At 40.0% G+C, this 20,376-nt stretch overlaps 1 protein-coding gene across 5 annotated transcripts in view; it reads right to left on the bottom strand.

Annotated features, from left to right (window-relative positions):
- The window catches only part of LOC310804830 (putative cytochrome P450 120), a 30,109-nt gene extending 21,480 nt beyond the window's left edge, over positions 1-8,629 (bottom strand). For 4 of the 5 annotated variants that reach the window (XR_014554220.1, XR_014554221.1, XR_014554222.1 and 1 more), the window contains exons 1-8: positions 8,241-8,629; positions 7,199-7,276; positions 6,065-6,149; positions 4,086-4,121; positions 3,633-3,784; positions 2,450-2,573; positions 2,149-2,293; positions 1,759-1,869 (exon numbers count right to left, since the gene is read on the bottom strand). Coding sequence is in view for 2 of the 5 variants with exons in the window: in XM_083670187.1 (XP_083526313.1) it covers positions 1,759-1,869; positions 2,149-2,293; positions 2,450-2,573; positions 3,633-3,784; positions 4,086-4,121; positions 6,065-6,149; positions 7,199-7,276; positions 8,241-8,430 (921 nt within the window). In the remaining 3 variants the exon portion in view is untranslated. The remainder of the gene's footprint in view (positions 1-1,758; positions 1,870-2,148; positions 2,294-2,449; positions 2,574-3,632; positions 3,785-4,085; positions 4,122-6,064; positions 6,150-7,198; positions 7,277-8,240) is intronic. The other variant, XM_083670188.1, reaches the window with a different exon arrangement.
- Between the last annotated feature and the right edge of the window lie 11,747 nt (positions 8,630-20,376).

Below are 20,376 nucleotides of genomic sequence, written 5' to 3' on the forward strand. Positions count from 1 at the left end.
AGTATTGGAATATTGGCTTGATAGGTGTTTCTGGTTAGTCGGATGTGTTCCCTCATCATTTGTGCAGGCATAACAGAGTTGTCAATGTCTAGTATTGATTTGAGGCTTTTCATTTGCCTTTGGAGTCTGCTATTGGTGTCTGTCAATATGAGGACCAAAGAGACGTCAATGCCATTATGAGGCTGAAATATCAGAAAAATCTGAAATATAGCAAAAACCTTAGACTTACATCATTAAAAAAATAAAGAAAGCACTGGTGAGCTCAGCAATCACAAACAGGCTGGTAGTCCAAGGAAGACTTCTACAGTGGATGACTGCTCACCATAATTAAATTTTAAAAAAGAAAAAAAAGAAAACTGTCCCACAGATCACAAACACTCTCCATTCACGGAGGTAGGCGTGAATGTGTCAGAGACTACCATCTGCAGAATACGTCACAAGCTGAACTACATTGGCTTTAGTGCAAGGTGCAAACCACTAGTTATCCTCTAAAAGGATGGTCAGGTTACAGTTTGGTAAAAAGTACCTAAAAGGCCTGCAGAGGTCTGGAAAACGTGACTTGTGAAAACGTGTCTTGTGACCACGATTTATAGCATACCAGCTCATCTGTGAAACATGGTGGAGGGGGTGTTTGGTTGGGCATGTATAGCTGCCACAAGAACTAGCTAACTTGTCTTAATTGATGATGTTACTGCTGATTGCAGCAGCAGAATGTATTGTGAAGTGTACACAAACATAGTGTCTTGCTTGAGTACAAGCAAATGCCTCCAAATACATTGGATGGCGCTTCATCATATACTAAGTCAAAAACATATTGCCATAGCAACTAGGGAGTTTTTCAGGGCCAAAAAGCAGAATGTTCTTGACTGGCCAAGTCAATCTTCAAATTTAAATCCAATTGAACATCCATTTCATTTCCTGATGATAAGATTTTAGGCAAAAGGACCTCAAAACAAACAACTGAAGATGGCTGCAGTACAGGACTGGCAGAGTATCACCAGAGGATATACCCAGCATACTTTTTTTAGACATTCTATGATTTTTTCCAATACTTTTGGAGCCCTGAAATAGGGGGGGTATGTTTAAGAAATTTATTTTCTAAATGGTGAACCCAATCTGAAAAAAACCCCCACTGAATTAAAAGCTTAGAATCTCTACTGGTAATTGTTTGAATTCAAATCCAAACTGAGTATCAAGCTAAAAGACAAAATGTGTCCTCTTTCCAGTCCTTATGGAGGGCACAGTATGTGTTCATATCCTGCAGTCCTGCCCTCAGTAGAGGTTAAAGAGGCTGGTTCTCCATATCAGCACAGTGTTAAAGCCCAAAAAGATAAAGCAAAAAAAAATATGATGATGGCTTGCATGCATTTATAATCCCCCAGTGTTTATCTGGTGGTATATTACAATAGATTCTGTAAACACTTCTAAGGAAAGTCCTTGTGACTGAAGAGATATCAATTTGGCTATCATGGAGCTGGGAAAGATGCAATTTGCTCCCTCTGCTTTCAGGCTTTTTTTGAGGTGTATTTGCAAGTATGCAACACCCTCTAGAGCTCAGATCATGAATGAGCCAAGTGCCAAACTTCACATCCTCTCTCCTCACCTCCTTCTCAAAACATATTGGGGGAGACGATCTGAGGGGAGGAACTCCAGACAATCTCCTCCAATGAGTATTGAGAAGGAGGAGAGAATAGAGGACGAGAGGAATCAAGGAAGACATTTGACCAACCAAGGTAAAGAGCAATGGGGTAGACTCACCTGATTGGCTATTCTCCTTCCACCAATGAAGGGAGGCCATAGTCGTTGGACCTCCAGGAGGACATGGTGGAGGTACTCAGGATCTTCTCTTGCACGACGCCGTATCTCCTCCTGATGAGAGCACATCAACAGATCGAGTTAAGTTAAGTTAAGTTAAGTTACGTTTTTTGTGATCCGTTTCCCATTAGGATGCAAGTCTACTCAGCACCTAGTATCAAGCCATCTGTACTAGCTAATAATGGCCTTTTGGGACCTTCCAGAAGGGAGAAAAAATCTTCCGGGGAGGGTCTTCTACACATTGAGTACCATGATGTAGGAGGTATGTCCCGAGTGAAAGAGGTGTGTCTCACCTGGTCCACTAAGTACCAGGATGTAGGAAGTATGTCTCACCTTGCCTGGTCCACTTAGAGCCAGAGTGAAGGAGGTAAGAATGGATGCCAGTGCTTTGGGGATCAGAGCAGAGATGAATAGCAGAAGGTGCTGGGAGGCACTACTATCATCAGGGAGAGGGAGGGCACGGAGAGAACCAACAAACCTGAACAAAGAGAGGGGGTGATAGATAGATAGAGAAACAAACAATTAGTGAGTGAGTATGAGTATGTGTGTGTTTGTGTGTGTGTGTGTGTGTGTGTGTGTGTGTGTGTGTGTGTGTGTGTGTGTGTGTGTGTGTGTGTGTGTGGAAACACCTCACCCCTGTCTCTCAGTCTCCAGCTTGTCTTTAATGATGTCCATGAGTTTGTCTTTGGCCTCCAGCGCCGTGCAGAAGCCTGAGGACCACAGGGGCACTTTCAAACTGACCGGAGCAGAGATTATCCCTGTATGGAAAGGGACAAGAAGATGAGAGGTCACATGATCATCCTGAAACAAGTTGTATCTTGCAACCCAACCTTTGTTCATTTTGTTCAGAGAATGGCTGGAGCCCCCCCAAAAAAGCATTCTGGAATGTGATTGTCTACTTTCCAAATGTATTTTGAACACCAACTGCCAAAATAGGCCATAAATGAGCTATCCTGTCCTATAGCCAATTGAAGCACTGTTTGAAATGAGACAAGTAACTGTCCTGTATGTGAGATGTTCTTCTACCAGAGTTGAGATCATTGCCATTTCAATTCCTCTTTCAATTTCAGTTTCATAAGACATGGAATTGCTCCATAGCAGTGCAATTACATTCATGAGTTGACTGTCATTTAGATGGAATTGACCCCAACTCTTTTATCTACAGTAGTACAGAACAGAACATACCACAGTCACATCCCCCTTCCGAAGGTAGATTTAGCAGGCATTCACACTGCGCTATTTTGGAGCGAGACGCCACACGAAGCTCAATCACAAGTTGGACTGTTTTTAACTTTGGCACTTCCTGAATGGCATTCCAAAAAGTGACCCTATGACATCAGAGCGTGCCAGGCTCTCAAAAGCCCCATAGTAAAGCAACGCTGATGCATTTTCAGAATTAGGTGTAGTGTGAACAGGCCCTTACTCAGTTGATAATTAACACCTTGACTCATTTTACATTTTTGACATTTAGCAGACGCTAACCCATTTTCCTAACCCTATTTCCAACTTGACATTGCCCAAAATCTCTCAGTATGGTACATTGACCAAAATAAAGACATAAAATGTGGCCTTCTGTGAGCGTATTTCGTGGAATGTTTGTTTTGACATTCTTAGCAACAGTTTGCTTGTTAACTACTGTGCCTACCTCTACCCCCCGCCCCCGCCCCCTTCAACATCTTGTCTGCATTTCCGTCTCTATTTCTCTCTCCTTTTGCTTGTAAACTAGCCTGTCCGCCTTCTTTTATGAGAGAGAATGTATGCCTTCAAAAAAGTACTGTAAAAAGAAAATACTGTATGTTTAGAGTGGCTGAGCTCACCGTGCCAGTGTAGAGTGCAGAGCCCTGTGATCTCTTCAAACTGCTCTGGTGTCTCCTCAGGACTCACGTTGAGGAATAGGCCAAGTACCATCTCTGTGCCCAGACGCTTAAACAACGGGTAGACTGACTCCCTGCTCAACAACACACATAGCCTACTGTAAGTGAACATGTGGGAAAACAGGAGTAAAACTTTACATTATGGTTGACTTTCTGAAGGGGTTATACATAGTTTATTGACTGTAGCAAATTTTTTCTAGTTATTTTATTAATCATAATAGTGAGCTTAACTGCAGCAACAAATGCATATCATAATGTGCACCCCAACTTCAACCCTTTATAATCTCTTTTTAAACACAACCAAAACAGTATTTTGTGTGTGTGAGAGAGTGAGAGAGTGAGAGAGCGAGAGTGAGTGAGTGTGTGAGTGAGTGTGTGTGTGTAAAACCACTATACCCTGCAGACATGTCCTTTAAGCAGCGCTCACACACACTGTATGGGAAAGAAAAAAGACATAATTTTATACTGTATTAATACCCTTCATGAAAATTGATTGGATACTTTCCTAAAATTAAAAATTACATAGTGTATATGTGGTGATATAACAGATTTTTAATTTCTATCCATCGACTGTAAGACTTGTGTTACCCACCAATTACATTTATGTTCTATGTTGGCAAGCCATTATTACAAAATAACATATTCCTCTTATAAATATTTAGGATGGAATCCTGCGTAGCTCCAACATTCATGTAAATCTTGCATTGATGTCAAGGGGAAATTTGTTTTATTTATTTTTTATTTAACCTTTATTCATACTGTGGAAACAGACTGGGAGCAAGGTCTCTTTTGCAGGCCTCTTTTGCACCCTTTTGCACCTTTTGTAATGGTCGACCGTATCCAATGCCTTGGAGAGATCTATAAATAAGGCAGCACAATGTTTTTTCTGATCTCGGCAACTTAACACATCATTTAAGACAAGTGTAGCTGCTGAGACTGTGCTATGACCAGGTCTGAAATCAGATTGGCGCACATTTAGAATAGAATGAGAAGATAAAAAGGTTCTTAGCTGAGAGTTGACCAGGGACTCTAATACTTTGGAAAGGCTGGTAGCTTGGATATTGGGCACTAGTTATCTAGGTCGGAGGGGTCACCACATTTATGGAGAGGGAGCACATGGGTTGCCTTCCAAACCTTGGGGATAGTGAAAATATGTAAAAATATGAGTCAATGGATCCGCAATCAGGGGAGCCGAAAGCTGCAATAGGCCTGGACCAAGCAGATCAGCCCCAGTGGATTTTTTACATCCATTTTAAGCAGGGCATATAGTACATCACAAGTAGAAAATGGTTGAAATGAAAACAAAGATTCGCTAGTAGTTGACTGATCTCCCATCGAGCCAACTGGGGGCTGGGAGATGGGAGCACAGTCGACCATCTGACCAGGGTCAGCCAAACCACCTTTTCTCTCCAATAAAAAGCCTGCTGAGATCAAATGCTGGTTAAAGGCATAACTTATTTAAATTTTCTCTGTAATGAGGCCAGAGTCTGACAAAACTTCTTTAGGTAGGGATGAAGAGGAATTTCCATGCTTCAGGGCATTAATTGTTTTCCAAAATGTTTTAGAATCACCAGCAGAAACCAGCAGGATAGCACTTAGGAAGTAGCTTGATTTAGCTTTCTTAATTGATGAGGGACTATCTATTTCTCAGTTGTCTGAAATCAGCCAATCAGCTATTGAGTCTGTTTTTCTAGCTTTTTTCTGTGGAATACCAAGGATTAGATTATTCTATTCTTAACTCTAAGGTGTTTAAAGGGGGCATGGTTGTCTGCCAGAGATGTAAATATAGATGAGAAATGTGCTTGAGCCAAATCGGGGTCAGGTATGCAGCTGATAAGAGAAAGATTTGACCAATAAAGATCATGTAAAAAACCTTGCTTGCTAAAATATTTTGTAATGAAGTGTGGAGCAGATTTTTTTATCCTTTCATCTCTAACACAGGCTATTGGAGAGTGATCACTGAAAAAACACCACTGGATATATATTTATAAGGCCTGTTTGTTTAAAGATGTCTAGCAGGGTGGATTTATCTGGATGAAGTTAGGCCGTGTTGGTTTTGAGATTAACTGTGATAGTTGTAAGCCATTGCACAGGTATTTGATTTTATAACCAGTGAAGATTAAAATCACCTATTATTACTACTTCAGAATGTAAATAGGAGGAAAGCAAGAAATAACAAGTTTTCAAGACAAAAAGCGGCAGCCAAAAAGCAGCCAAGGAGTTGCGTGCATGCATCTCAAGTTAGGATTCCACCCTTAATGCAGAGATAAATACTACAGTATAGCACTTGTGATGTCCAATGAAGAGCCTTGTTGTTGAGCAACCACAGTGAATTGACCAGTTATATGTGAGTTTATTATAAAGCTTCTTTTTACCTATTGATGAAATCAGAACAGGAGGCCAGACACTTCCCTGTGAAGAGGTTGGTGAGAGACAGACGCAGAAGGCACGCCTCCTCACCTGAGTGGACAGCACAGAATACAACATTATGGTACTTATAGAATACAATGCTACACACCTTTATGGTGCTATCTGTCAACATAACACTGAATGACCAACACAATATAAAATGGTGCAGAGACAATACAAAGCACAGCATTATGGTGCTTCAGAGACTGTACATAACTCTACAGATAAGTGAGGATTCAAAACAGCCTTCCAAGTTATAATTTGGCAAAACATATACTACTTTTATTTGGTTCTAAGTAAATGTAACAGACATAATAGGCAAAGTGATCTCCGTCCTTTGATGTTTAACATACACTTGAGTAATGACGTCATATGAGCCAAAATTAAGTGATACATATAATGCTTCTATTGTAGAGTCTTTGTGATTTCCTACTTCACCTAATAAAGGGGTTGTTAGATTGGGTCCCTTAAAGGGGCAATCTGGAATTCAAACAAGAACAAAGTGGTCTCCCTGCCACTTTCTTTGGTAAACAGCTGAGGGATGGGGCTGGGAGAAATGTAACCACTCTCAAATTCATAGACGGAGCTATGGATACAAGGACTGACCATCCATGAGATCAAAATTATAGTTCTAACCATGTTTTGAAACTATACAGTGTTTGTTTATAATTAGTAAAACACACTTATATTGTGGGTTCTGATGGGGCAACAGTAGAACTAAGTTCATGAGGCATTTATAAGTTATATCTCTTTAAGAATCAATGTCTATTTGTCATTAATTTAAACCGATTGGTCAATTGCTGCTCTTGATGGATAGAAACACTGTACAATGGCGCCGTCTACTGGTCTAAAAGTAAATGGCTATTCTTTCTCAACTTCTGGTTCCCTCAGGCATATGGTTAACAAGAATTGATGAATAAATAAAGGAATAAAGGAATAATACGTCATTAAAACAGCTCTGCGTCACATATCATAAATCTGTATGGCAAAAGATACTTTTGTTGAGGCCAGAGGAAGTGGTGCAGCTATGAAGGCCTAACATAATGCACAAAACATGCAATTTGCACAAGTGGGGAAGTAGTATTGGGACATCACCTTACCATTAGATGTCACAATGTTGTCTCCGTACATGTGGTGCATTACGTCAGTTGGGTCTTTCAGGAATACAGATGACTTATCTGAAATACATCATGATGACGACTTTTCCATCAAAGTATACTTCTAAGGCCTTCTTTGCCTCAATTTATATATGTGTGTGTGTGTGTGTGTGTGTGTGTCATTGTTCTTGCACCTAGAAAAAATAGAAATGACACAAAAAGTAGGTAAAGATAAGTAAAGTAAGTAAATATAAGTAGTTTATCTAAGATAAGAGGCGTATTCAAACTGTGATTAACCATCTTACGACTTTACAACTTGCAGCAAATGATTAACGAATATTAGGCTTTCTCAACTCGTCAAATTAGACCCCCCCATTAAGTTTTAACCTGGTTAGACGCGCATTTAGGCCCCGCTTAATCGCGATTCTTGTGAGGTCTCAACAACATATGGTTAATCAACTGTTATTCCATCCACTCATGCAACTATGAGTTGGAGAAATAATGACCTATTCCATGTGGGAGTGGGATTTGGGCCGATCCATCAAACAACGAAAGGGTCACACTCCACACCCGGCCCCGTGGGCAACGTCACGGGTGTATCTCATGACATGGTCTAGTCCATGGATGAATTACCATTAATCAAATCATATCATATCTAAAGCCTTGAAAATAGCATTGAACCCAACATTACATTCTTAAAACGGGATTGGTCTATCTATTAGAGAAACTTACATGCCAAATGTAATTGTGCACTGAGCTGACTCTTTAATTATCTGTATTATAAGGACATATTCGTTTAACTCAACGCAAAAGTACACACACAGACACACACACACACACACACACACTCTCTCTCTCTCTCTCTCTCTCTCTCTCTCTCTCTCTCTCTCTCTCTCTCTCTCTCTCTCTCTCTCTCTCTCTCTCTCTCTCTCTCTCTCTCTCTCTCTCTCTCTCTCTCTCTCTCTCTCTCTCTCTCTCGCACGCACGCACGCACACACACACACACACACACACACACACACACACACACACCACAACATCATACCGCAAAGTAGTTCTCTCATTCCTTGAACCGAACAGACGAAGGTTGTGGGTTTATTCAGCAGTCTGGATTGAAATATCCTTGTACGATGTTTTTCAATGCGCTGTTCGCAAAAAGTCACCGGATCTCGGTAAAACTCCAGTGACTTGTCCCCTAGTACCGACACCCCCGCCGTTCCCGGTAATTTCGACATAATCCAGAACTATTTAGGCAAGATGCCCTGTCGTGCAATTTCTACAATGAGAAGCCACCTTTCCCACATCTTCGGTCAACAGAAAGGTTGATAGTCCAACTAAAGCATTCGATACCACGGATTCACGCATGTTTTGAAGCCAAATTCATGTATTATTTACATATTCTGACAGCTCGGATAACTTGCCCCGGCATTTACACCGGACTATCTTATTACTCCTATCTCATTGTGTGATCTCGACATCTATGTTCTCAGAGCTCGAATAGTGGAACTCCGCATACCTACTTCTGGTCAATGTAAATTAGGATTTCTTCAAAATAAGAGAGCCCAAATTCAACTTTATTTAGCATTTAAACATGATAAATAGGGATCACGGAAACACAAACAATATGCTAATCTTAACAAATATATATCAATCATCACCATATAAGATTTGGTATAATATTGCTTGACTTTAAACTCAAACTCACCTGATCTATATTCTAGAAATGTTGCCGAGTAGAGTGGTACCAGAGATGAATTGAAATCTTTCAGAATCAGAATTCTTTTATTTGGCCAAGTATATTTTCACATACAGGAAATTGACTTGGTGAGGTTGGTGCATGGACATAAAACGTCTATATTATTTCAGCGAAAATCCTGTGATCCCGTCACTTTCCATTCATGTTTTAAATCGCGCTTTTATTTTGAAGCCGCGAAAACGGCGAAAAGCGAAACCGGAAGTCTTAATTGAGCTAGATGGACCTTATTTGAGCTCAGAGAACACACATTATCTCGACGGTAGCTGAAAGTATTCAGTAAAGTGCTTCCTGACTTGTAGTCCCACCCCCAATTCGTCAGGTGTATGACTTTGTGCTTTGTGAGTCTGCATTTTGCAGACTGCATCCTCTAGCAGGGAAGCTATGATGCAATCAGTGTAGTGATAATAGTAATGATACAATGATCATCTTCAATTGTACATCACTTTCATACGTACAAAGCAACTCAAAGTGCTTCTATAAACACCCAAAAAGAAAGAAAATAAATGTAGCCACTAGTTAATTATATTGGCCCTCCTCAAACCAAAATGAAACACTCCACTGCATATGAGCAAATCTGAGAAATAGAGGCTATTTGAGAAAAACAAAACAGTAACACTTTCTTTGAATTTTGCATTCATAACAAATGAATGGAGGTTAAAACACATTCATTACGACCTTCATTGTATTTTCATAACAAATGGTTTATGGTCCAAATAGATTAAAATATAGATGTGTTATGGGAAGGGAATTGAGAATGTTAGTAGTAGCTGGAGTTACTGAGCACTGAGTGTCACTATCCTGGTAGGTTGTCAATATCGGCCTGGGAATGTTATGCAAAAAAACTATGTTTAAGAGACATTTGTTGGGCCTATGTTGCTGTTATGATTTTGTTGAGTTAGTTTATCTTACTTTGTATTTTTCTTGTGTTTTCCCTGCTCTATTTTTAAGAAAATTAGTATTATTATGAAACAGTGGGAGTGAGTGAGTGAGTGAGTGTGTGTGTGTGTGTGTGTGTGTGTGTGTGTGTGTGTGTGTGTGTGTGTGTGTGTGTGTGTGTGTGTGTGCGTGTGCGTGTGCGTGTGTGTGTATGTAAAAAGGACAGAGAGCACGATGATGCAAACATACATATGCACTTGTCATCTGTCATAAACTCGGACCAACTTCCCCGAGAGAGAATTTAGTTGACTGTTTTAGCAGGATATGATCTTGTTTTGTAACATGAGTGGCTATGGTGGCTACCCCAGGGGATCATCTGCAAATTGTATCATCATGCAAGACAAAGACAACTCTCCAAATAATGTTTTGGACGAGGAAGCAGGTTTCACTATGACTATAAGGAAGTGTCAAAATGACAGTCGCTGCGCACAGCCTGTAAAAATGCAATTTAAAAATTGAGACATTTTGATATTTCGTTCAAAGAAATCACAACCCATTTCACTATAGCATCCTTTTCGCCCACCAAGATTGGGTAAAGCTCCTTAAAAACTTAATCCGTTACCGTTACACATTATAATAATGAAATTATAGGCCTATTATACTCATTACTTATAATGGGTGATATAATCCCAATTTTGTGATTTGTATCAGCCACATATATCTTTCACGTGACAAATTTGCACTCAATGTTTGTCAGCAAGATTTGCTTATAGATCAATTAAACCATACCAACACTAATTCGCACTGCAGTTATGTTATTTTTACATAATTGCACAACTTGTACACAATTGTACATAGAAAGAAAGCCTAATTCAAGAAATCTACAGTGAAGTGTCTCGAAGAGAGTAACATACGTTTCTCCTTGTTGAAACCACATGGGGGCGATCTAGTCTACCCTTCTGTCATTAGCAAGGCGGGTAGTTCTACTTACCTGCTGCATAGCAACTCCCCGATGTAGTTCACTGCCTGCGACTCATCTGTTCAACCGCACTTCGCCTTGCGCGCCATGGAATCACATTTACCCGCACCCATGGTACTAACTGCTCACTGCCGGATGTTTTTAATCCTTGAAAAGATTCCGACGGAATATGAGAGTCCATAGCAACCCAGGGCGCTGCTCGAACCCAAAAACCGAGGCGCAGAGCCCGCAGGTAAGGAAAGTTTAATATTTTTGTTCAAGTTCAGAAACCAGCAGCAGATGAGAGGATGCGTGTTTTACGTGTTCATAATACATAGATTAAATCGACCTAACGATAGCCTAATAGCCGTGCTGCAATTTAGCACATGTTGTCACAAAACTAATGTACAAAAATTGTATTGCTCGAACACATCAGACTATTGTAACTGGAAACGGGCAATATGATACAATGAACGCAATGTTGCACGCGCATTACATATTTATCAATTTAAATGTGTAATGCCTATACATGCAGTTATGAATTCTTAATTGCATACCCTAATGCCATTTATAGAGAGAGTTGGTTAGCTCTGTAGCTGCTTTTTTGTTACTTTTTTGTTATGTTGGTTGAAAGTCTCAAATGTTTGTTGTACTGAATACTATTACCAAACTTGAATGTGAAAAGAAAGTGGAACATTTCCACCACAATAAATTGAAGGACCAGTACCACCGTCCTAACCTTAGCCATTAGAGGGTAAAAATTGTTCGTTGACCAGAGGTAAGGAGCAGCCCATACATATTCCACACAGACCACTCTCATCTTTCCCTGGCTGAAGTTTTATTTACTCATTCTTAGTCCATGTCTTGCCATGTAGTAATACGGTTTTTCTTGTCTCTCATAAATTGCATTTTTACTTCAATGACATAGAACTGTCAGATGGCTACTGCTTGAAATGACAATTGATTGTAAGAGGTATGCCATTGTCAAATCAAAATATTTGCCTTCCAAAATTACAAGCATAGTAGAATTCCTGTATAATATTATGTTTTGCTGCACTGCAAGCCAATTTCAACAACATATACAGCACATTTAAATTCCGCCTTCCTTATTATTTGATCACAGTGTGTTAATGATGATGTTATTATAAATGGACACCTTATATGTATATATATACACACACACACTCACTGAGCACTTTTTAGGAACACTGTACTAATACTGGGTAGGGCCTCCCTTTGCTCTCAAAACAAACAGCCTCAATTCTTCATGGCATTGATTCCACAAGATGTTGGAAACATTCCTTTGAGATTCTGGTCCATGATGACATGATTGCATCACACAATTCCTACAGATTTTTCAGTTGCAATTTCAAGCTGTGAATCTCTCGTGACCGGGAAGGCCACTGAAGAACACTGAACTCATTATCATTGAAATCAGTTTGAGACGACTTTTGCTTTGTGACATGGTGCATTATCATGCTGAAAGAGTGTGTGTGTGTGTGTATATATATATATATATATATATATATATATATATATATATATATATATATATATATATATATATATACACACACACACACACATATATATATACTGTAACTCATTTCCTATGAGAGATGGGATTGTCGCAGTGAAGCCAGAAAATGCTGTTTGTGGGCACAATAGCATTCACAGCGACATCTGATTGTTGGCACCACAGCCCTTTGTACCAACACAGATGCAGTTTTCAGTGTTTGTCTGACCTGCATCTGGTTGATTGAAATTTGTTGGTGTATTCTTGTGACCTTTACCTCAATTCAGCAAAAACAAAACAAATATGCTTCTTATGTGGCTTGTGGGCTATGAAAAATCGGTCCCAGGGAGAAGACTACAAATAATATTAGGAAATAATAGAAACCAAAATCGCAGTCTTATTTTGCCATATGGAGGATGACGTTTACATTGGTTTCAATGGAGAAACATGCTTTTAGGCGCTAGCTGCAGTTCTCCACATGGCTACATGGTATAGCTGCCTTCAAAATCTCTCAGCAGGATTACTCCCCTGGTTGGATTGGACTAGACCTCAGTTCAACCAACATCCCTCATCTCAATGGCAAACACTCCCACCAATTTAACAAAAAACAATAACTCTCTCTCTCTTTTGCTCTGTCACACATCTCACACACACATCTCACACATACACACACACACACACACACACACACACACACACACACACACACACACACACACACACACACACACACACACACACCACCCTCAGTGGTCTGACAGGGCTCAGATGACCTCATGTCCCTCTGTAATGTATTGCCCAAACAGAGGCAAAGGCTGGCTGCTATAGTACCCTGTCTGCAGTGTGTTTAGGATATCTCAAGTGATGATGTAATGTCACCCCCCTGGAGAAATCTTGCTGCTGCTGTGACCAATCCTGTTTCATCTCATTCATAACCAAGGCATCATTCAAAGCATGCCCGAGATCCCCTCGAGAGGACGTTTGCATGTGAACTGTATACAGTCGTTTTATGATGAGGAGCTTTGCCCTGTCTCTTAAGGCTCCAGCAGACATAATCAGATAGATAAGATAGTAACTAAAGATATAGCGTTGTGACTACCTGGTGGGTGCACACACTATTATGAGTCTGATGCTGCGTCTCAATTCTCTTAACCTGTAACATGAGCTTAAGGGAACCTACGTAACTAGGAGAGAGAACAGTAAATCTACGTAACTAGGAGAGAGAACAGTAAATCTACGTAACTAGGAGAGAGAACAGTACATCTATGTAACTAGGAGAGAGAACAGTACATCTATGTAACTAGGAGAGAGAACAGTAAACCTATGTAACTAGGAGAGAGAACAGTACATCTACGTAACTAGGAGAGAGAACAGTAAACCTATGTAACTAGGAGAGAGAACAGTACATCTATGTAACTAGGAGAGAGAACAGTAAACCTATGTAACTAGGAGAGAGAACAGTAAATCTACATAACTAGGAGATAGCACAATTCTGCATATCTAGTACACCTGTTTACCAGGTAGTACTTAGGTTTCTTTTTGTGCTGTTGTAGCTTTGTCTCACCTCCAAGTCCCACTTTTCAGTGAACCTATACCTAGTCCATTGTCACTGTATTCTCCTCAAAGCATTCTTGCCTTGATAAGTTTACATTTACATTTACATTTATCGCTTTATCCAAAGCGACCTACGTCAAATACATTTGACGAAGTAAGTGAATCATCTATGCATTAGTCATCATAAGATACATTTTTTATTTACAGGAGAGAAACTTGTACTGGGGGGTAGTGGGGATGAAGAGGTCTTTAGAAGGGACAGTTAAGATGTAGCCTGAAGAGATGGGTCTTCAATCTACGGCGGAAGATAAGTGCTACCGTCAGAGGTTATGTGCAATAATCTGCATGTAAGGGTTGTTAAAAGCATAGTTAAAAGCTACAGCATGATTTAACTATTTATCATCCTTTTAAGCTTAGCCACGGTCACCGGTCAAAGTACCTCTAGCCATCATTGATGTTGACAGTGGTGCCATGAGAGAGTGGAGAGTCCGTCATGTCCCTCAGAACAGTAAAAACCAAATCGCAGTTAGATGGCCATTATAGCGGTTACTCAATTTGTTTTTCAATAACTATTATGGTCACCGATGAAGCTGCTTAATTTATACAATATGTTCCTTTCCAAGGATTTGCATCCTGTGGCCAGACATTTGCGTAGTTTGTGAAATTATCTCACTGAGCACATGGAAAATGTACGTTTATGGAGAAAATAAGAACCTTTAACTGATCAGCGTGTGAATTCAATGACACCGTTGCATGTATAAATTAAGCAGCTTCATCGGTGACCATAATAGTTATTGAAAAACAAATTGAGTAACCGCTATAACGACCATCTAACTGCGATTTGGTTTTTACTCTGAGTAAAGCGTAATTACGTAAGCGAAGCGAAGCGAAGCGAAGCGAAGCGTAATTACGTAAGCAGTGGGGTAAGGGCATTCTGTAGCCTACATAAGATGTAGATGTACTGTAGTACCTACCGATATGTTACTCTGGTTGATTAGGCACTGGTTTAGATACAGGTACAAGTACAAAATACAGGTGGTTTCAGTCGGGGAAAGTGGGCACTCTGAAGTGCCGTACAAATCAAACTAAAACTAGATAGTAGCCAAAGATTGAATGCAGAACATTGTTCTTAGTAAACATAGAATGCATAGATCCTAAACATGTTTACAGAGTAAAACAGTTGGCTACATGTAAACACGTGTGACTGGAATTCTCCTCAGGCGAATCAACTTAGAATTACAATTAGGCTAAACTAAATGGGGCATGTGATCAGTAGAGGTGCTCAGAGTAAACATGTTCAAGTTTGCCTGTTGGAGAGACCAACAGTAAAGACTGTTGTAGGAGACTAAAGTAAAGACAACCTGTCTGCATTTTAGAGAGACCTACAATACAGTAGAGACAGTCTCTGTACCTGTTGGAGACCTACTGAACAGTAGAGACAGCCAGTCTACCTGTTGGAGACCTACTGAACAGTAGAGACAGCCAGTCTACCTGTTGGAGAGACCTACAGTAAAGATAGTGTATTGGAGAGACCTACAGTAAAGACAGCCTGTTGGAAACACCCACAGTAGAGACAGCCTGTTGGAGAGATTTATAGTAAAGACAGCCTGTTGGAAACACCCACAGTAGAGTCAGCCTGTTGGAGAGACCCACAGTAGAGTCAGCCTGTTGGAAACACCCACAGTAGAGTCAGCCTGTTGGAGAGACCCACAGTAGAGACAGCCTGTTGGAGAGACCCACAGTAGAGACAGCCTGTTGGAGAGACCCACAGTAGAGACAGCCTGTTGGAGAGACCCACAGTAGAGACAGCCTGTTGGAGAGACCCACAGTAGAGACAGCCTGTTGGAGAGACCCACAGTAGAGACAGCCTGTTGGAGAGACCCACAGTAGAGACAGCCTGTTGGAGAGACCCACAGTAGAGACAGCCTGTTGGAAACACCCACAGTAGAGACAGCCTGTTGGAAACACCCACAGTAGAGTCAGCCTGTTGGAAACACCCACAGTAGAGTCAGCCTGTTGGAGAGATTTAGGAAAGTTTAGGGGAAAAAATGTAGTTGTAAAAAATAGGAAAGACAGAGTAGAGAGAGAGAGTACAGGACTGTCTGGGAAGGTGTCATATTTAATTATGAGAGCAGTCATCATAACAGTTTGTTTTTCTTCTGCTAATGTTAGGTAATTAATGCAGTGAATCAGTTAAGGTCCCATGTAATAACTCATGATTATTGATCTCTGCGTTTTTGACACGGAGCCCATGTCTGTTGGTTCTTGAACAAACTAAAACAGTATGCTATTTCTCCAATTCCCTTCTATTTCCTCTCCCCATGTTGGTTTATGTTAAAACCAGATCTGTGCTTGATCGTATCGGACAGAAGTCTGGCATGAGCTCACTGAGGAGTGAAATGTAAATTGTTACATCGTTCAGAGGTGAGGGATGGATTGGCTAACTATAGTGGCAAGCCTTCTGTTCATGGATTTTTGTGTTCATGCAAGTTGCAAAACATATACATTACATCTTTGCAGTACTAACTATTTTGGGATTACAATTTCAAACACATGCAGGGTAGTCAGTTATCTTGCTGTCAGAGTTTTCTGGAACTAATTGGTTGTGGGACATGATGAGGATGCTCCCTCATTGCTACAGTATGGGACATGTGTGGTGTCATGAATCATGTCATGAAATGCATTCAGGCACTGGGCTGGCAAATAGTTCTACTGTTTAGGATTCACTAACCTTGTCCCCAGGCTATTGTGCACAGCGCATATAAACCTGGAATAACAACGACTCAAAATGGCCTTAGTGGGACTGAATTTACTGAGTAAAGTATTTGGTGTTAATTGATTTCAGCGAATTACACAGCTGCCAGGCAGAGCTCCAAATCAGAAACATGTGGTGTGCATTGGGGTAAATTGCTGTGGGAAATGTTTGATGCGAGGTAAAGCCAATGGCTATGTGCTACGGTTTTTTTTAAGCTCTTTTTATTGGCTTAATGAAGGACAAGTTTGACGCATTGGTCCACCAGACCTTCCATGCATTTGAGTGGAAGTGTCTGGGAACGAGACTAAGGATTCTCTAATGTGTTTAATGGAGTTTTATTAAGAATTCATGGCACAAGCGTCTTAAACTGCTACTTGAATTTTCTGGAAATACTGCTAAAAGAGTTGAGTTTCAGAGAAAAAACAAACAAATGTACCCCCTAAACTGCAACTTTAAGGTTTATGTTTTACAAAAGAAACAGTTGGGCTAATAGAATTACACTGGCAAAGGCAATGGCAATTGCACTGATCATGGCATTGATTTTCTTCCTGCTTTCATGATTAATTTAGTCCATGATTTACATACTGTACATCGGGGTAGACATTTTTCAAACTCACTCATTGGTGATATCCATTGAAATGGTCACATGAAAGTTCTTTTTTTTTACTAAGCATTTATTTTGTCCTGAGTTTCCTGCTGCCGTTTGGACTCATTTACGTGGTCCTGCATGAAGTTGGTTAGACAGACTTTCCAGGGAGCAGCAATCACACACTAATTATCAATTTACTATGGCAATCCTCCGGTTTGTTTTCAAGAAACACATTGTGCATGGGTGGTTTTTATTCCACTGGATCTCTGTGGTTTGGGTACATTCCTGTCCTTGGTTATTGTGGTGCATTTCTGAGCACTATGGACTTCTCTAACAAGCCATTCATTTTAATAACTAAAGTACAGTCTTTATGCTTGAATCTGACTGGATTTCCCTTCCTCAAAGGCTTGGAATGAGCCTTAAATTACCTATACAATCCGAATCATAATTTTGACACTGACATGCTAAGTCATTAATGACACATAAACTACAATGTTCAGTTTGGTTCTGAATGCATATTTTTACGATCGATCATGTATTCATTATAGGTTTTGTTCAGAGTTTGTGGAATGCCTTTTCCTGGTAACACTTTACAATAAGGATACATTAATAAACAAGTATTAATGCAGTAGTTAACAAATATAAACTATTTAGTCATGCATTTACAAAGCATAAATAATTTAATGTTTACTAAACTAATAATAAAGACACTTATAAACTATTAATAATACTACTTTTTATATAAATAAAGGGTTGAAATAGTTTTCAGATTTATCTTGTTGATAAAGTAATTAACCTTATTATTAAATGCTTTATTAGGATGCTTGTTTGTTGGGTCAATTATAAAAGAGATAGTTCCCTCAAATTACACATTAATCTCAATTTATAAATCTCACCTTGCATAGAAAGCGGTCGCTCAGTGTGTGGACCTGGAGTCAGCAATCCTAGATTTGGATTTGTTTACTTGGCTACAAATTAGCATTAACCCCTGTTGACCTCTGTTAGCATGATCTAAATTATGCAGTTAATGAAAAGCAAGTTGTTTAGCAATATCTGAGACTATATTCAGTGCAGTGTTGTGTTGTGCATGAATACAAATGCCAGAAGTGTGTTTTATTGCCATCAAGAATCAATGACTTGTCATACTGTGTACAGTACCAATCAAATAAGATGATAAATGTATGTTAAACATTACTTCATGTTAATACTAATAATAGTCAAGCCTTTTTATGGACTCTAGACTAGTGGAAACAGTTATTTATTATCAGTGTTTATTAAGCATAAATAGTATTTAATCTGTAGATAACTGTTTTTGTCCTCCCACTCTAACAGTAACTGTGTGTGTGCGTGTGCGTGTGCGTGTGCGTGTGCGTGTGCCTGTGCGTGTGCCTGTGCCTGTGCCTGTGTCTGTGTCTGTGTCAGTGTGTGTTGTATCTCTCTGTAACTGTGTGTGTGTGTGTGTGTGTGTGCGTGTGTCTGTGTCTGTGTCTGTGTCAGTGTGTGTTGTATCTCTCTGTAACTGTGGTGTGTAGGGTCAGTAAAGTGTGATGCCTCTCTCCTGAAGTGCACTGTGTAAGGTGTGATATCCTGAGGAATGAGGAGTTCCCTAATGCAAACAGCATGTTGTTCTCATGTATTTACCCACTTGGACTTCTGAGTACTCCCACCTTCCTCTCACTCTCCTCTTGTATTTACCCAGTTGGGTCTCAGCTCTAGCCTGGAATCATTCTAAATATTGCTCCTTTATTTCACCTCTGCTCTTGTACAGAGGCATCTGGACCATCTAGATAACCAGCATCCTTTCAGAAACTATGGGCAGGTTAAGCCATATCTGTGGGTATTAAATGTATTTGTATAACCTCCCTCAGCAGGGGTGTGCACACAACAGGTTTCAATGAAGGAGTTTCCAGACCGATATTCACACAATTAAGGCAACCAAGTGAAACATAGATACAGTACATTCAGTCTGGTCCCAGCTCCTGGGGCTCTTGTTTGAGTTAGACCCACAGCTCCCTTGGTGTGGGTGTGATATGGCCATGAAGGACTCCCTGTTATGGATGTACCAACAATCCCTCACCGTTGTGTTGGGCCTCAAGAGGGAGTTCATCCTGTTCAAATCACCTACTTGTCTGACAGATGAGAAATTTACGGACTGGTCTGTGAAAATGTTCTTTGGAGAAATATCAAAGGACAGCAACCTGTCTGAAATTCACATTGGGCAAATGTTGTCTCATGCCATTGAATGTGTGGGTAGAGTTAGTTCAGAAATTATGTGTGTTTCACTGTATGCACATACAAGTGTGCATGGCGTGCACATATGTAGTCAAGCTGCTAAGAGATTTATGGGTCAAACTACCAAAGTTCTCTATTTGCTCTCTCTCTCTCTCTATCTCTCTCTCTCACACCATTGTTTTGTCAACGTACAGTACGAGTAGACATTACTTGGTGGTATCTTTCCTTGATGCAGTTCTCAGAATGTGGTGGTTATGCACTTGAGCTGTGTTATCTCAAATCTGCTGCACACCAGTTTATCTCTTGTTGACTGAGATTCCTAAGGTAGAAGAGATTCTCAGGTAGCTGTGTTGACCTTGGCCCATAATGAACATCAGGTAAACCTTGCAAAGCGCTGTTGATATTGTAGATAATGAAATGAACTTTATAACTGTAAACTCACCTCACTGATTATTGTTGACAATACCTGGACTTCTTATCCAGAGCATTGCATTCTTCAGGGATATGATTTGTTGTTGCATGAGATGTCTAACTGATATGGAAGATCTCAGTGTAGTAGGTTTGTCATGTGTAGGCCTACCAGATGTGGGTAGTTGGACTGTAGTCTTAGCAGTATGAATGCTCTGAGTAACAGGGCTACTACAGTCTGTAAGAACTTTGATGAACAGGACTACTTCAGTCTGTAAGAACTTTGATGAACAGGACTACTTCAGTCTGTAAGAACTTTGATGAACAGGACTACTTCAGTCTTTACCAGCAGTTTAAGAGCTCAGAGGAATGGGATACTTGTAGTCTGCACCAGTAGTTTAAGAGCTCTGAGGAACAGGACCACTATATTTTTTTATGTAGTTGTTGTTGTTGTTGTTGTTGTTATTATTATTATTATTATTATTATTATTATTATTATTATTATTATTATTATTATTAGCATTTAAAAGTTGCAGG

Source organism: Argentina silus (assembly GCF_951799395.1).
Source record: "Argentina silus genome assembly, chromosome: 5".
NCBI lineage: Eukaryota > Metazoa > Chordata > Actinopteri > Argentiniformes > Argentinidae > Argentina > Argentina silus.